Here is an 18,410-nt window from a genome sequence, read left to right on the forward strand (position 1 = left end):
TCCAGATCTTTCGTTTCCTACTCACTTTCAAATATTGACCTTATTTGTTTGTGTTAGACTACCTACATGACAAACAAATCGAGTTCGAGTTGCATTTGTTCCATTGATTTTTGCCGAAGTTACGGGCCTTGGACATAACACTAGCTGCTGCTCGGCTTCAAACTACAGAAATAGCTCCTGTTTATATTTGAAATAATGTATTGTTTAATTTAATCAAATCATACTGAAGACTATTAAACTTTCAACTAGCGATGATAAGTGACGTAGTTTTAATCATCGTTTAAACGAAAAGTTTTCCGGAAAACAAATATCCGCGAAATCCGAAGTGAACATTCAATGTCTAGTTTACTTACAGGTGGTTCATCATTTAGAATATATCATAGTGTAATTTTCTTTGTTTGAAATAGCAACACAAACGGTTTCGTATAGATCAGCTAGACTCAAAACAGATTGATCTTCTGAGCGTCTTAAATGCAGAGGCAATATAATATTAAGTGCGGCGTCAAAAATGTAAATCTCAAATACACAATCGTACTGTCATGATTTTTCTGAAGCAAAGCTCATATGTATACCGTCAGCCAGTATAATTGAGTGACAAGATAAACTGTACGCTTATGCATCAATAGCATGTGTATATAAACAGTGTATTTTAGACGGTGTTGATCTAAACCAATCTTAGGCGTTTTATACTTATTTTATTGTAGATGAAGAATGTCTGCCACTCAAACGGACATATCCTCGGAGTCGATGTTGAAAAGAGGAATGTTAAATATAAGGGAATGAATGTTGTGTTAATGTATGTTCATTAACAATCTCACCAGTGCGTACTAATTGAGCAGGATGGCCGCTAACACAAACCTGTTCGCCGACAAGGAGACCAATAATTGGTTCAAAGCGTGCATTGGACTCAATGTGACGAAGCAAGGACTCACTAATTTTCTTTGCACAGAATTACAGAAACTACACACCGTTGTTGGTAGTAGTTGTGGAAAGTGCCCAATTGAACAACTCATACCATGTCCAACAAACCCATATTGTAACAAGAAGAAACGGACTAATTGTCCTTTTCACAAATCACAGAAACCACAGCTATGTCCAACATGTGATAATGTAAAACAGAAAATCATATTGCAACACAGATATGGTGCACCTTCCTGGAAGAACACTCATGCGGAAAAGTGGACATCAGACTATTGGGAAATAGGAAAATGCTACCTCCCTACGGACGGATATAGTAGTATTTCCTCGGTCCAGGAATCGGACTTCAATGGTGTGATAAGCATCATATTGAATTGCCTACATTTCCAGACATGTCTCTCCACCTTATGTTTATCCCCTCCACCGCCCGATAAGCAATGTCCACTAGAAAAGGTAATACAAAGCACGAGTAAAGTGTTTGAACAGTAGTGTGTCTATTTAATCAACTCAGAACTGTGTTTGCAACAATTAAAGAGAAAGCCATAAAAGCTGTTGAATATTTCATGTCATAAACTTCTATTGTATGACTTTCTAAATATTGCATAAAAGGGTACTCGGCATTTCAAGTATGTGTACATAAGAGCGAGTATTAACGATCTTCATACTTTTTTTCAAAACTGATAACACCTTGAATCAAACAAGAGAATTCGAATTCAGAAAAGGTAGTACCAGAACATAAATTAGTTAAATTAAATTGCACATATTTGTATACGTAAAAGGTCATTCTTGTGCACAAGAACTGTACTCTGTTTGGAAATGCCCATTAGCATACGCATTTTTGTTCATACGACACGTAGACGCGCTTTGGTTTGTACGAATACATGTGTCGGATTCGGCGTTAATTTCCCTATATACATGTATCTGCTGTACACTGTTTTTTATTGATTGTCCCATATAACGATTGTTCAATAATTCCATTTAACATGCATCCGTCATATTGATAAGCTGGTTTAAGATTGTGATAGAAAACTGTTGGCATCGAAATCCTACATAGTCGCTTTAATATTCAAAATATTATACTTGTATTATATTTCTTAGGTCCGTCAGATTGGCCGAGATGTACGACACACATCCGACTGCAAGGTTACAGATGCTGACCTGCAGGACTATTTCCAGACACTGAACGCGCTGCTGGCTGACGCACAATACTTAAAACATGATCCTTCAGCCATCATAGCTTGTACAAGACTTAGTGATGTACGTCAAAGGGAAAGTTGTATATATTAACAAACTCAGAATGGGCTGTGGAGTATGTCAAACATCAAAGCATAGTGCATGTTATAAATCTATAATAATATTAACATAAACAAATAAGGAAAACTAATTGTTTCATAACATAGTGTTGTTTTCCCATATGGTTAGGCAATAAGAATTGCACTTGTCCGTCCGTACCTACATAGGTGAGACCGCCCCTAAGCTACTTCTCTTGAAATGATTTCGCATAATATATAAAGCTGCAAAACCCTAATGTGGAGATGCTCGTACATAATTTGGCTGCAACATTCTATTTTAGAATTATAATGGTTTGTCTGGGTTTCTACTATGCACGAGTATATATTATACATACATAAACATCGTCTACTCTGATTCTCTTTATCTTCTTGATCGATTTCGCTCAAACTTTCACAGCTTTATGATATTAATTTTTGATCTTAAAGGATGGCATTGAAGCTGCTACACATGTTGTAATTAGTATTATACAGATAAATGTTCGGACGCGCGTTACATGATGCACACGCACACAGTTTCAAAAACAAAACATGAGTTTGCTGTTAAAATGGTGTAGACAGTTTTTTGCTGAAGACACCGACTCGAATAGCCAACTAATCTGATCAATATTCAGCTATTAATGTATATATATACATATATACATACATACACATATATATATATATATATATATATATATATATATATATATATATATATATATATATATATATATATATATACATATTAAATCGTATTATTAAAATACTTATGTATATTTCATGCATTAACTGTTGACAAAATTAAAAAAATACAAAAATAGAAAACTACAAAGATAACACTTGTAGTATGCTGAAAGAAGATATACAACTAATGTACTGTTATTTATTTCATGGTTTGTATCAAGCAAGTGTAGAATACAAGGGAATTATCAAACGTTATCATGTCCGGGTAGCTAGAGTGAAATGATAACGTTTGATCATTTCTCGTTATCTTTAAGCTCAGCTTTTCGACGTTTTTTAATAAAGCTGAATAACCAAATTGTAAGTGTATAATAAAACATGTTTAAAAATAGAAAACTTATAATACAATTGAAAACAATAATATAATACATTGACAATAATGTAGAAATTGAATACTATTTTACAGTTTCATCACTAAATGTAATGTCTGTAAAATAATATTTTACGTATTTATTAGGTCTCAATGCACGAAATCATATGGCGCTCAATCAAATCTGGCTTATTTGATACATTAATTGGCATACTCTGAGCAATTAAATAATACTATCTTGCACGGACATAAACATCATTCTTTACAATATGATTTGACATATTCAATATATGTTTTGAGCATAAACAACACAATTATATTTTGGTTTGCATGCAGTTGCAGAATGATCGTTTGTCCATCGAAGAAGTGGGCAAGCTGTTGAAAGAAGCCAATCACACTCTCGAAGATGCAAAAAAGGCCGGCGAATGTTTTTCTGAGAAGGCAGAAAGGACCTTGGCAAAAGCTCTGCAGAAATTGGATGTAACTACTCTGTTTGGGGAGCAACGACTTAAAAAGAAGACAGAGGTTGGAAAACAACGCCTTCAAAGCAAGACCAAACTTGGAGAACACCGCCTTGAACGAAAGACAACATGTGGTGAACAACGCCTTGAAAGCAAGACAAAATATGGCGAACAATGCCTTGAAAACAAGGCTTTCTTTGGGAAACAACGCCTTCAAAGAAAAACACAGCTTGGAGAAGAACGAATTGAAAGCAAGACACAGTATGGAGAACAACGCATCGAAACAAGGATTAACAAGGCAGTTCAATGCCTTGATAGCAATGTAAATGATGGAACACAACGCATCAAACTCAGTGTACAGCATGGCATTGATCGCATGCAACAGAAAGCAAAGAAAACTGCCCAAGCAAACTACGAACGAGACATTGCAGGTTCGTAAACAGCTTTTGCTTTGCACATCGGTTCGTCTTAATATAAGAAATATAATCACCTCAACATTTGCATATTATCATTTCAAAAACACAGCGAACCCTATTTGGACTAAAACTCGGATAAATAAAACATATATTTCATGCATACAAAGACGTGTTTATTTACAGAATTACGTCACGAGAATTGACTGAGCTACACTTCTAACCTCTCCGTTAGCGTTATGGTGTGGTTTGGTAAAAATTGTATATCTATTGTCTTCACTTGGAATTTCAAGTATGTCTTATATGAGGTCACTAAAAGTAACATAGCTCTGCCCTGCAATAATTCAGATTAGTAACCATTTTTAGTTTGCATAATTATGTAGTAATTTATTTAAAATGATACTTACTATATACGTTTTATGAAATGTTAACATATAACTAAAACATATTTCTAAATGAAGATTTTCCCGTATGAATTGTGGGTTTTTATGAAATTTTTATGGCACACCATGTACATTCTGTAACAAAGAATATTATGTCAGCAGTATAACATTAGAGCGGGTTATTTACGAAAAAAAAAAGACTTTTTTCGGCAATTTCAACTGGACGTATTGTTGAAGCTTTTCTGTATTGTTCACTGGTTTGCAGGCGTTGGTCAAATGATGAGTTAAGTTTAGTGTGCAACATCTATGCATATAGTATATGGATTATCATCGTTGTCGTAGTGTGACGTCCGTGCGTATACCTGGATGATGGTGATGTGAGGTTACAAATGGAGATTAGTCTCCTGAAGACTGGGATGTAGCTGATGATGATGTTGGCTACCACGTCCTAACGACGAAAACTACCCGATGTTTGGAACTCCGCTGATCCATAAGTTGTGTCTTTCGTCCGTTGATACTTTTCCGTAGCTTTGACATCTGGCATCTGCTAATCAGATAATGTCCAAGCGGTAGTGCTTTAGCTCGTGCGTCAGTTCGTGGATTTTTCCGCATGTAAGAAGTGCTCCTACGTTTAACGGGTTTATGATTGGTCCCTTTGTTGCCATATTAATCGCTTGGCAAGCTTTATTTCCTAACTTGTCGCATCCACCCTGGAGACTCACAGTGGAGTGCGCGATCATGGTTATTCCAAGCCCCGACCGATCCGGCTTTGGATTCTGTATTCTTCGTTTCTTCATTCTCTTTCCGAGGGCTTGAATAAATCTTGGTGGCGCCAATTGTTTATCGAAGAACTTTCATCTTTTCATAGGAAAGATGCCAGTCACCTCTTTTTGTTTCTCCTGTCAGCAGAAGCGTTCACCATAGTGTGGTCGGGTCAAGGTTTCGGAATCAGATTTGAATGTCAGAAGAGAACTAGTTGTACCAGCCCTATCTTGGGAGCTGCTGCAAAGCGAAACAGTACTGTATTACCCCGATGGGGTGTTAAAACTAACGACTGATTGATATTAATAAGGAGAATAGCCATGCTTAAAAACCATAACCCTTCACTTTCTTAAATAAGAGTAAATACCATTTATTGTTTTTCGTGTGATGGAACTTTCAGGGATATATCTCAGATATGATACAACATGTCAACATGAAGCGTAATGTGTGTGAGTAGAAATAAATGGGAAAACGTGCTTTGCATAAAAATAATAAACAGTTTATTTGCGGGGGATATCAATTCAACAAATTTTTTTGCTTGTTTATAATCAATTGATGAAAACATTTCCAGCTTTTTTTATAATCAGCAGATTATATATACCAAGTTGAACAAGTACATCTCCATACATAATTAATTACGTAACGTTGGACGAACTAATGTTGTGAATGGAAAGCATAAAAGATAAGATATATTTACTGTTCTCCATTTAAGCTAGTAATATGAATATCAGATAAAGATGGCTATAAGGGTGCGTGTATATACCGTCTTTTTCATTTTTATTTTTCATTCGACACAACGAAAAACAAGAATCAACGTATATTAGTTCATATTCCGATTTTCTTAAAACCCGAACAAAACCAAAAAACACAACAAAGTTCAGTTATTTGTATCGTGTTTCGGTGTGCTCATAGCAAAACAAATCACACATCTTTTTTCTTTATTCATATTTCGTTTCAATTTTAATCATACAATAAATCAATTTTAATCATACAATAAATCAATATATGAAAATTGAACCACATGGCCCGTTTTCATTTCTCGTTCTTGAATTGATAAAACGGTATACGGAAAACGAGAGGCGCTACGCGGTTTTGGGGAGATAAATCGTGATTGATCTTTTTGCGAAGTCTTCTCCCTTAGATCTTATTATTTTTGATTTCGTCAATTATAGAAGAAGAATAGTCGAGTCTTTGGACAGCTATTGTTGGTTTCTCTAATGGGAAAATAATAAGATCTAGTAACATTGAATTATGAGGCAAATGTACATGTCTGCTTTTTTCACCATTGAATTTGAGTACATGTTTAACATGCATTTCGATAATCATGGCACAATAAATATCTTTTTGAAATAGCTTTTCTCTTAAAGTAATTTAAACCATTGAATTATCTACTACATTGTATTAATATCTGTTTACCAAATGAAAAAAAGCCCTGCAGTATCGCTTAACATATACATTCTATTAGTGTAATGAACAAGTCCCCTGAGATCATAGATTGCCTCGTGAAGCCCTGTCCAGCCACGTCGTGTGCCGTCCTTGTGGGCTTTCGTACCACGCACGTCTTGCATTCAACAAATGATTTGCAACAAGTTACAAATATAGAATGCGACTCTGGTCCTGAATTATATATTAAAGCGTGTAATAAAGTTCAGAGCATAGGTTTTAATGCCTTAAGCATTGGGTTCACTAACTGTGTTCTTTTAAATTCTTTCAGAATGATTATCTTTGGGACTTTTTTTTATAGGATGAAGAGAATTTGATCATAACAAGTATGAAATTATTTGAAATTCTTTACAAGACCGTTACATTAAAGTAATAGAAAATCAACGCTTAATCAAAATTCATTATGGAAAATACCATATGAGTTACAACTATGACATTGTTACAAATAATTAGTTTTATGAATAACGTGTTTTAAGGTAAGTGTTGTCCACTTTTCGAATGACTGTTTAAATAAGCTTGATGTATGTAAAATGAATAAAATAATAAATGTTTCGACTATTGCATGTACTTTAACAGATCACACAAGCCAAAACTTTCTTGAAGGCGCGTTCCTCTTCCCTGCTCACGGCCACCACCACCTTGACGAACTAATCATTAAAATAAGCTCTGAAACTCATATATATAATTGACTCAACAAATCACACACGTATATTTACAAATATACACACTTTTCTATAATGGTTTTCGAGTTTCATTTTAGGAGACAACTAGGGTCTAAAACGAAACGTTATAACGCGTGCAAATAGTATCTATAGATGTATCATGCTGTTCGCCTTCTGAAGGATATTTAACGTTTAAAGTATTTTTTTGCGGCGTTATAATTTAGTTTTCATGTAAATATTTTGTTAGCATTAACTAAATCTTGAGCAGGGCCGGTTTAAGCACTAGGCTAATAAGGCTGCAGCCTTGGGCCCCCGATTGTTAGGGGGCCCCCAACGGCTGACCAGTTCTTATATATGATCTTTCTTTATTATGCCATAACGACTCTATCGGGATTTTAGTACACTTTTTCTGTGTCAGTCTACCGGTTTCCCGATATAAATCCAATACAATTGTTGCCGCTTAGTTCGCTTTGATTAACTATTCTATCAATTTGCATTCTGTGTTCTATATCCATCCAGAACCATTAGTTTCTCTGTTTATTATATACGACTTGTCCGTATGGCCATAACAACAACTTGACCGTTTAGTTCGCTTTGTTTAACTATGCTATTTGGAAGCGGACCAAGACAGAAGCATCACCCACATGATTGAACTACTTGAATTTGATGGAGGTCAACTTTTCCAAACGTTGCCATCGCTGTTCGAATTTACTTAACAAGTCCAGTAATTCGCTGTTTGAATTTACTTAACAAGTCCAGTTATTAACTGTCAAGCTGGGATGTCATTTTCATCAGACACGTGAAAAACTATCTTAAGATCACATTTGGGCTTCTGTCTATTAAATGTCAAGTCCTCCGAGGACTAGACTTCTCACAGCTGATGAATGACAATCAAGCTGAAGTGTCGTTGAAAAAATCCTATAGGCTGGAATCTGTTACATGTAACATGTGTGTAAAGTTCAGTTCATAAAATAGATATACATTTTTTAACTTGTTTTGCTATATATATATATACATAATACAATATACAGAAGGGGACAAGAGGAAAGGCGGCCCCCGTAACGTGTGCAGCATTGGGCCCCAAAACAGCTTAATCCGGGCCTGATCTTGAGCGCTCTTTTCGGAACATTACACACGTTTTTAAATTAGTTATTAAATATGCACATTTATCAATACTATTATTAATATTACATATATGAAATTAGTTCAAGCGCAAAACGGTTTCATATAAGGTGTTTGGTTATAACTCTTTCAGAGCTAATATCACTAGACATATCCCCGTTCAGTTGTGAACTGTAACATGTATTTGTACTTAATCGAACGAATTTGAAATGATATGTTAGACACATTGCACTTAACTATTTCATGAGATTTATTTATTATGCTTTTGTCCTGTTCTTTCTCTCGATATTGGCAGTAATATACTATTATGTAAGGTGATGTTAAAAGTAAAACATAGGGGACATTTTAGCAGCCGCAGCTGCCGATTATTGTGTTTCTTAAAACATCATTCGGGTCTAAGAGGTAATAATAAATGGAATACGGGACTCAGAAGAAGGGGTACCTCCTCCTGATTATAGGACTAAAACGATTTCGTTTTTGGAAAATAAGCACTGCATTTGCACAGTTACTTAAGGGGAAAAGAACAAGAACTGTCATAAGAGGCTAATCATGCTCGGTTGGTCATTGTTGGCCCGGGTATTACTTACATATACCCCTGGTACTATAAGGTATACTCATATGTACCCCGGGTACGATACATATAATAAAACGTAACCGGGAATTTTAACTCTAAATTGGTAGTCGTCGGCTATTTGTTGTAATTAATTATGGTCACAGTTATGTCAATTTTATGTTTAATTCCTCTATTTTATCGAAACTCAGTACTCAACTAAAACAACATGTTGATACAGTTGTTTTTAAGAGAAGTTTGTTTAATATAAACAATATCGTTTTACGGTAATCGGTAGTGCGTTTTACGACTTCGGATTTGTGTCGGGGAAACATTCGGGTACAGTCTATATCGACCGGTACGTTTAAGTATATTTACCGTACCCGAGGTACATGTAAGTATACTGAAGAGTACCCGGGGTACATGTATGTAGTACCCGAGCCGACAATGACCAATCGAGCGCTAATTATAGCCCTATCAATTCAGTTGGTTCGACATGAAATACCGGTACGTTTTTTAATATTCAGATGTCAGATTATGATCAATTCAATTTGAAAAAATACACTATTTGGAAAAACAATTAAAATATCCACGTCTTCTTCCCTTACGGCGTGTCTTTCGTCCCATAAAACTGCACATAAGAAGCAATGCTGGTCGAAATAAGTGATTTATTCTTATATAAATGAAAAAAGTACGCGCAAAAGCCACGAATGAGTTACCTCCACACGACTGTGGCACAGAACAAAGATCTATTAATAAACATGTTTATTTATAGATCTTTGAACAGCTCCCCTCGTTTTTTTTTGTTAACCGTAATATCAAACCAAGAACGGTAAACGGGGCCAAGTTTTAATAATTGATTTTTGCTATATGAAGATTGAAATGGAATTTGAAGAGGGAAATTCATTTCCAATTTGGTTTTCTAATTAGTACAACGAAAAACGATATACAGACGTTAATTTTGTTTTCGAACTTTGTTTTTGTTTCGGTTATTAGAAAACAATATGCGTTAATTTTCATGTTTCGTTGTGTGGAATTCAAAACGAAAAGGAAAAGACGGTAAATACACGGACAGTTCAAACTTTACGTAATAGCATAAGACTAATGGGAATAATTGTTGTTTAAATGGTCTAATAAACGGACACGGCTTAATTAACTTACATGTAAACCGATGTAAATTGATTGTTAATTTTGTTTAATTTGTTAAATTTAAATTTATAAAAGTGTACCTTATAACAGAGTTTTATATTAACATAATTTCTGGTATGTGTTTTGTTGCAGAGGATCAATCAATTTTCAGTATTAAATGTAAAATATAGCACGTAAAATGTCTTATCATTACAGTTGATTTATGATCAGTGTAAGCAACCAAAACGTAAATATCAAGGCACCTGTATACGTGTTGCACCGTTATTTATTTACGGATAAGTGTATTTTTAGATTAATATGGGCACGTGCTAGATCAAAGTAGCGTCCATAAAATACAAAATCCCACATGTCTTAAGATGCTTTAGACTGTGATGAACGACTTTGTCTGCGAGTTTCACTTTCATGTTTAGCTAGACATTTAGCGAAATTTACTTGTATTAATGTTAGGGATTGTCAAATTATCATTACAGATCTTCGCCGTCGTTTAGTCGACCATTACAATGACACTACGAGCAATGTGCCTCTTTCAGTATTGGACCAGAGTCTTGATAAACGTATAACAGATATATATGAAACGCCGAAGATTCACCGAATTGAAATAACAAAAGATGGAAAACGCGTTAAAAAGGAGCAAGTACTGACATACACAGAACTCTTTTGCTCAGACGATAGAAATCCAAATCGACGTGTATACTTACAAGGCGAGCCCGGCAGCGGCAAGTCCACGTTTGCAGCTCAATTAGTTCATAATTGGTGCGACGGGAATCGGCCTTCAACGGTAGCTCCAAACGATCATTCATCCTTTGATGACTTATTAATCATTCAAAATTTTCAGTTTATGTTTTTCATCGCGTTGAGAGAATCGAGAGGTTCGACCGATGTAACGCATATGATAAAGAAACAACTTATTGACACATTGTATTCAGAGGAAAAACGTGATGAAATGTACAAACTTCTACTCCAAATTATAGAGACGGAAGTGTGCCTGGTAGTGCGAGACGGTCTAGATGAATGGGTGGCACCTTACGGTAGTAACCTTGCTGAACCTTCTATGGCGGGGTTTCCAAATGACAAGTGCACGGTTCTTACAACATCTCGACCATGGAAACTGGCTGAGGAACGAATCAAGAACTCACAGATCGACATTCTCGTAGAGATCGAGGGGATTAATGACCCAGATACATTTTGTGAAAGGGTACTGCGATGCATACTTGACGAGAGCAAGGATCTTAAGACAACGGCTTCTGAAATTAGGAGCTTTATATCAGATCGTAAACTGACCTCATTATCATATTCACCGATGTTGTACACGCTTTTTATTTGCACGTGGACGGACACTTTAGAGGAAGAGGAACATTTGAATGGGTTTTCATTGTGTGCATTGTATACTACTTTGCTTGAAAGCCTTTGTAAGAAAGCTAACGATATAACTGGCTTTTTTAACGATTTAAACCCGCCTCAGGTAAAGTGTTTCTCAAGCACAAAGTTCCTGCGGCCGATCATTCAAAAAGTAGATGTCATTTCAAAAGCTGCTTTCCATCTTTTGTTTTCTCCTGAAAAGGAAAAGTCTATTGTTTTCAAAGATCATGAATTGTCAAACTATCTTACACAATCTGAACAAGAGTTTGCTCTCAAAGCAGGACTGTTATCGAAACGGAAAACCAAAAAATCTTTTAATTCGTCTATCTCGTTTCTCCACAAGAGCATTCAGGAATTCCTGGCTGCTTATCATATTGCCTGCAATGCACATTTGGTTGATTACGTCATTTCCGGATATCTGCGACATCATGCATATCGAGATGCATTTCTCGACATATCCCAGGTGTTCATATTCCTATGTGGACTGAACGTATCGGCTGCCAATAAGCTATCTGTCATCATGCATAAACATTGTATTAAAAAGATGGGTAGTTTGGAAATCTTACATAAATTACATATACCCAGTACGTTTCAAGACATCACACAGGCAGGATATAGAGAAGCTGTTGCAAATGTCCAAACTGGAATTCTCCTCAGACTCAGTCACTTCGAAATCAATGAGAATAACTTAATCGACATGTACAACATATGGAGAGAAAACAAGTCCAATGTCAAGCATTTGGGAATAATCGTATACCACGAAACCTATCGCGACAAACATTGTTCACCTACACAAAGCGAGCCAACATCGCAGGTTGAGTTTGACCTGTCATCGTGCCACAAACTTAAATATTTGACGCTTAAGGGAAGCGGCATACACATTCAAGGTAATATATACAACAAAACAATATAATAGGCTTTCGATCAGGTTTTTATTTTCCAAAAATGAAAATATAATTTTTAATTATATAGAGTACTAAGATTTGTTATGCAATTACAATCAATAGTTCATAAAGCTATTATATACATGTATACTAATCTTCTATCATCGATATAGGTAAAGTGGAAAGAACAATAATATCCCGTACCACGTAAATGATATCAAATGCATATACCTGTACTGGACTAATAACTTATTTCTTGGTTAGACCAGTATTTTTCTCAAAATACACACCATGCTTTTAAAAATTTTGATCATATACACCATAGCGCTTGTATAATGATACTTTCAGAGATGTGTGTTTGTACACGTGGTCTGCCATTTCTCATACGTTTTTCTTGCAGTTTGTGTCGATATCTTAATGAAGTTTTCACATATTTTGGCATGTATTGAAATTTGGCATTAAATGCTTAATTGATCAATGTAAACATTGGATCTAAAAAGCTCTAGTAAAAAACAAACATAAATTAAAGACAGAAAACAAAAACCCTCAACTGGAATCGAACCACTAACCCGTGGAGTAAAAGTCAAACTCTTAGACCACTCGGCAATCCGTGCTCTTACAAAGAGTGTATTTCATACTTTATATAAGCAATCCTCGTTGTGTCATACAAAATAATGATAACAACATAACTCTCCAATTTATTCAATTGATTCGCGTTGCAACGCTTTATAATTTTCAAGTTTTAAAAGCGCAAAAGGATGCATATTATGGATATTTTAAAGAATGGTAAATGTTTAGTAATAATTCTTTCTCACAAATATCATAATTACAACAAACATTTGCGAATCGGACTTTTTTTAAATTGTGTCAAATTACTAACACGTTACAAGGTCCCTTTAAGATTTAATAATACATTATTGAATATGTCTGAAATCTATCCCAACATTTTCCGTTGCGTGCAGCATGGCCGTGTATAAAATGGCTGTTAACATCGATTTGTTTGCCAAAACCACAGGCTAATTAAATATAGTAATTCTGATGGTTCTCATTTAGCCATTAGCTGCATACAAACTGTAATTATTTCACAAGTTTAAATTCCTATGAAAAATAGTATAAAAAGTTATTTGAACAAAGCACCGGTGTGTTAAGATACATTTACATCAATTTGTGAACCCCATAAAGGCACGTGATCCTGTACCCTGGCACAGAATAATTTTGATCGAAATGTAAAGTTAACTTATGCAAAAGCATTCAGCTAAGTGATAAATAAATCAATTCGCTGTTATTCCAACTACATGCATATTGGTATATAATGTCTATTATCTTTTTTTTTTGTTTAAAATTAGTTTCGTGATTTTAAAGAAAACAAATATACACGTCGTTCCGGTTGTCATTTAAAACGTCAGTCTTTCCCGATTCTTGCAAGAAATAGGATAAAGTAATACAGTTGGATTTCGTAATTGCTATAATATTTGGCAATGTGGAGATCCTTATTTTATTTAAGGTAAATTATGGAATAACTCGTAAGTTTTTTCATACGAAAAGATTCGACATTTCAGTTAACAGTTTAGATATATAGATATATGTTTTGCACGATGAATTAACCGCCGTAATAAATATATATTTGCAATATATTATTCAAAATCCTTTTTTTCGGATGTCCTCAATATACATGAATATTTATTTAAAATATATTGTTCGATTAAGAGGTGTCTCTCAGCCTTAAAGCAAAGAGTTTTGGGTTATGTTGGATACGATAAAATCCATATTGAGAGTAATTATATGATATAACTACATAATTCAAGCCGTCATTACGACCACCTTATTGTTGGAATTTTAACTTGTCTTAGGAGAAATAACACACATTATGTGTGGGTCATTTGTGTAAACATTTACAGTAAAAAGTGCAGTATGTTAACATTACTTTAGTTTAAACTAGCGCAGAAACAGGACATTCTAGGAATGAATTGCATTTTTAGTAAATATGTGAATGACAGTAACTTCTGCAAAGTATTGTGCGTATATGTATATAGTGGAAAGGTCGGAACACAGCAATAAGTGTAGCGTTTCAATAATATAATAGCTGATGTATTTTGTATGTAGTGGATAGGTCGGAACACCGAAAAAATGTATTGTTTCAATAACTTATAGCTGGTTTATTTAAATGTTATCACAAACCTTGTAAAATACTTATTGTTAATAATCAATCAACGCAGGCAGGGGGCACCTAACCCACCCATAATGACACGGGACGTTTGAAAAAAACAATCATTCTTTTCTGGTTTTACTGTAGGTTTGCCTTTAAGAGAGCTATCGGCTTATTTTAATGCAAAATCATGTTATTAATTTAACCACCTTTCTAGGTTATCGGGCACTGTCGCATCGCTCCACATTCATAACATTTTATGACCGATTGTTTTTTTTTGTACTTTCGTGTACCAATACATATTAATAAAAGTTTGAATAGGTTAGGGTGACATTTAAGGTAGTTTTTAGCTCACCTTAGAATCAAGTGCTCATAGTGATGCACTGTACTTGCTTTGTGTTTGCCATTCGTCATGCGCCGTACTTCGCCCGTCGTCTTTATAAAATTGCTACAATGTTTTCCCAAACTTTCATGAAACCTGGCCAATACGTTTGTCATAATTATATATTCAAGTTGGCCGAGTTGGAAACTTGATCACAGGTAGGCAAACATTAGGGAACTTTTCAAAATATTAAAAAAGCTAGTTAACACCATATACCTCACATTTAAAGTCGAATCGTCATGATACTTGGTCAGAACATTTGTTGTAATTATGTTTCAATTCAGTTTCAAAATGGGTTGTGTTTTTCGAAACAAAAAGGCCGACAGGGGTAGGCAAATTACCTCATATGGCTATAACGAAACAACGTTCACTCTCTAGATGTTTCATTTTAGTCTTCTTTGCCTGATACTTTGTCAGAACATTTATTTTAATAGTATCTCGCCCAAGTTAAAAAAATTGGTTTGGTCCATTTGAAAACATGGCCACCAGCAAGCGGCGCAGATGTCCGTATATGGTCATAGTGACACCTTGTTATGTGCTATTAATGGCCACACGCTATTTCCAAAATATATAAACCATTTTCAGAACATTTCTCCCAATATACATATTTTGCCATATTTGAAACTAGGTTGTCTGAAGTGAATCAAGTACTGACAGTACTGGTGTGACGATGCTTTTGAAGAGGATGGATATAAAAGCATTAATTTAAGTTTATCTACATCACCACAATTGTGTAAGATAAGATAAGATAATATTATATTTTATTATAGTGATAATGTGTTAACGTACAAGGTATTTACAGACATATACACTGTGCATGAAAGAACACCCGGCCTAATATGATTATCAGTCACCTTAACAACAGTGTAAGATATAACGTGATCATTATTATACAAATGGACAATACAATATTTGAGCAACACATTGAGTTTAATTAATGTATTATCAATAATAAAATCAGGTTTATCCAAGTTAGATCAATATAAGAATAATTTCAGTAGTAGGAAAATTATCCAATTAAGGAGGCATATTTCAGAAAAATATGTAGTACGTAGTTGATACTTAGAAGTTTATTTACAAAGTTATATTATTTTAAAGTTTAAACTGACACAACAGCATGCAACAGATTTTTTTTTTACGAATATTATATACTGCTTCTGATATAAAAAGCATTAACAACAAATTTCGCACACTTTCTAGGATGACATTTAACCAAGAGAATTAATGTATCGTTATTTGAATTACATGTAGTATATTCTTCAGAGTTAAAAATATTCCCAAATATAACTGATCTTGTAACACATTCAACAAAAAATGAGTTTTTTCTTCGACCAGTCCACTATGAAACAACTTACACCGTCTTTGCTCGGGGGCGTCAACCACATTCCTACCGGTCTCGACCTTAAGTGGCAGAATTCCGGTTCTGAATTGCGCAAATAAACGCGTTCATTTCTTTTAAAGTTCAGTGTAAGATCTTCTTCACAGACAAATTCAGTTTTGAAGTTTCTATATGTTCTTAACCTTTAAACACGTTCATAGTACCTAGACCAAATCATTGAATAAAACTGAGTCATGCTTTCTTTAGCTTAATCCATTGCAATGGGACGTTTACGGTTATAATAATCCGTAAGGTTAAGTCTCGACATTACCGTTTGAAAATCACTGCACCAGTGATTGTTAATTGATTTATTTAATTAACTGTCATCCCTATCAAATGCTCGTTTGGTTAATCTCTTTTCGTCAAGTTTAACAAGTCTATTACAAAACCTAATCATTGCAAGCCATCTACGGCAAATGCTCGGTAACCATCCTATTTCACCCAGTAACTCTAATATAGGCGTCAGTCAATGTAAACCTAGTAAGTACCGAATTGCCCGGTGGTGAACATTTTCTGCTGATTGGTAGTGTTTGAATACCAATTGGATGTACAGAAGCCCGATATAGGTATCACACAAGAATTGTATAGCTTTTCATAGGTTTTTAATCCAGCTTGTTTCATGTTATGAATTTTATTTATAATAGACCCAATAGCTCTTCCAGCCCTTTAAGCAAGCATTTAACAATTAAACCTATAATCACGCTTTTCGTGCATCAATACCCCCAGATACTTATATTTGTCTACAATTTCTAGCAAATTTTATCCAATTTTTAATTCGGTATCTGTTCGTTGTGTGCCACCCTTTCTAAAATGCACGACTTTATTTTTTTTCTGCATTAATGAATACCCTCCATCGTTTACACCAGTCATGCATTTCGTTTAGCATAATCTGAAAATCGGCCTCCGAGTTGGCGCTAAGGACTATATCATCGGCGTATAGTAACATGGATACAGAAGTTTCAACGATTTTGACCAAAATGTCAAGTTGTTGATTTCCGCTACTAGGTCATTAACGAAGACAGAGAAGAGCGTCGGCGATAAGTTGCCCCCCCCCTGTTTCACGTCGTTGCCACACTGTAGCCACTCTGTTAAACGACCATTAACCCGCCCGCACGATACTGTGTGGCTATATATACTTGTTATAGAGTTATAAAGTTTTTCGTCAACTCCGTTTAGCAATAGTTTATACAAATTCATCTCTTGGTCGATAAAGTAAAAACATTTGCGAAGTTCTATAAATGCAGCGATACAGAGTTATTGTCCCTCACAATACTGTCTTATGTGTAAATGTGATCCTCGCATGAGAGGCCGCTTCTGAATCCGTTTTGCTCTTCGGCAAGAATATCGATATCGTCTAGATAATGTGTGAGCCCCTTATTAATAAGTGAACTGTATAATTAATGACACATGACAATAAGCTTACACCTCTATAGTTCATTGGTAGACGAGCATCAGCGGTCGAGTCTTTTAAGATTGGACATATAATAGATTTCTTCCAAACAGTAGGTATAATGCTGGTATCCATGATCAATTGGAAGAGTTGCTATAACACAACAATAAATTCAGGGAATTTTAGAACATCGTAGGGTATCTGATCAACTCCACAAGCTGACCTTGACGATCGAAAAATTATTCGTCGAATTTACTTTTATAGGTGGTTGAATTCACTTTTATCGGTGGTTAGGTTTAAGTCGCATAATCCGACCTCCAGCGCTAGAACAACGAACCTTCATCACGACATACACGCCCGTTACTATTATTTCAATTGTAATGTCTTTATTTTTCCTTGGCCAAAGTTTATTAATTTTATTCAAAAAGTCTTTTGAATTGTTTGCTGACATGTCGTCAATGTCGTTGGCAATTGTGGGTAAAAAATGTGGGTATGAAACAAATTTGGGTACGAACATTTTGGGTAAAAAATAATTATGTAACGAAAAACTGTGTACGAACAAAAATTTGGGTACGAACACAAATTTGAGTCCGAAAAAAATTTGGGTACCAAATATATGTGCAAAAAAAAGTTTAGGTACGAACACAAATTTGGGTACGAAAAAAACATTTGGGTACAAACACAAA

At 34.9% G+C, this 18,410-nt stretch overlaps 1 protein-coding gene across 1 annotated transcript; it reads left to right on the forward strand.

The window, feature by feature from the left end:
* Nucleotides 1-715: 715 nt before the first annotated feature.
* Nucleotides 716-12,236, forward strand: LOC127857327 (uncharacterized). Its single transcript, XM_052393731.1, has 5 exons — nucleotides 716-1,371; nucleotides 2,017-2,175; nucleotides 3,577-4,132; nucleotides 10,656-11,456; nucleotides 12,130-12,236. The coding sequence occupies exons 1-5, from the start codon at nucleotides 841-843 to the stop codon at nucleotides 12,234-12,236; spliced, it is 2,154 nt and encodes a 717-aa protein (XP_052249691.1). The 5' UTR covers nucleotides 716-840.
* Nucleotides 12,237-18,410: the final 6,174 nt, after the last annotated feature.

The sequence above is a fragment of the Dreissena polymorpha genome, chromosome 14 (assembly GCF_020536995.1).
Source record: "Dreissena polymorpha isolate Duluth1 chromosome 14, UMN_Dpol_1.0, whole genome shotgun sequence".
Taxonomy (NCBI): domain Eukaryota; kingdom Metazoa; phylum Mollusca; class Bivalvia; order Myida; family Dreissenidae; genus Dreissena; species Dreissena polymorpha.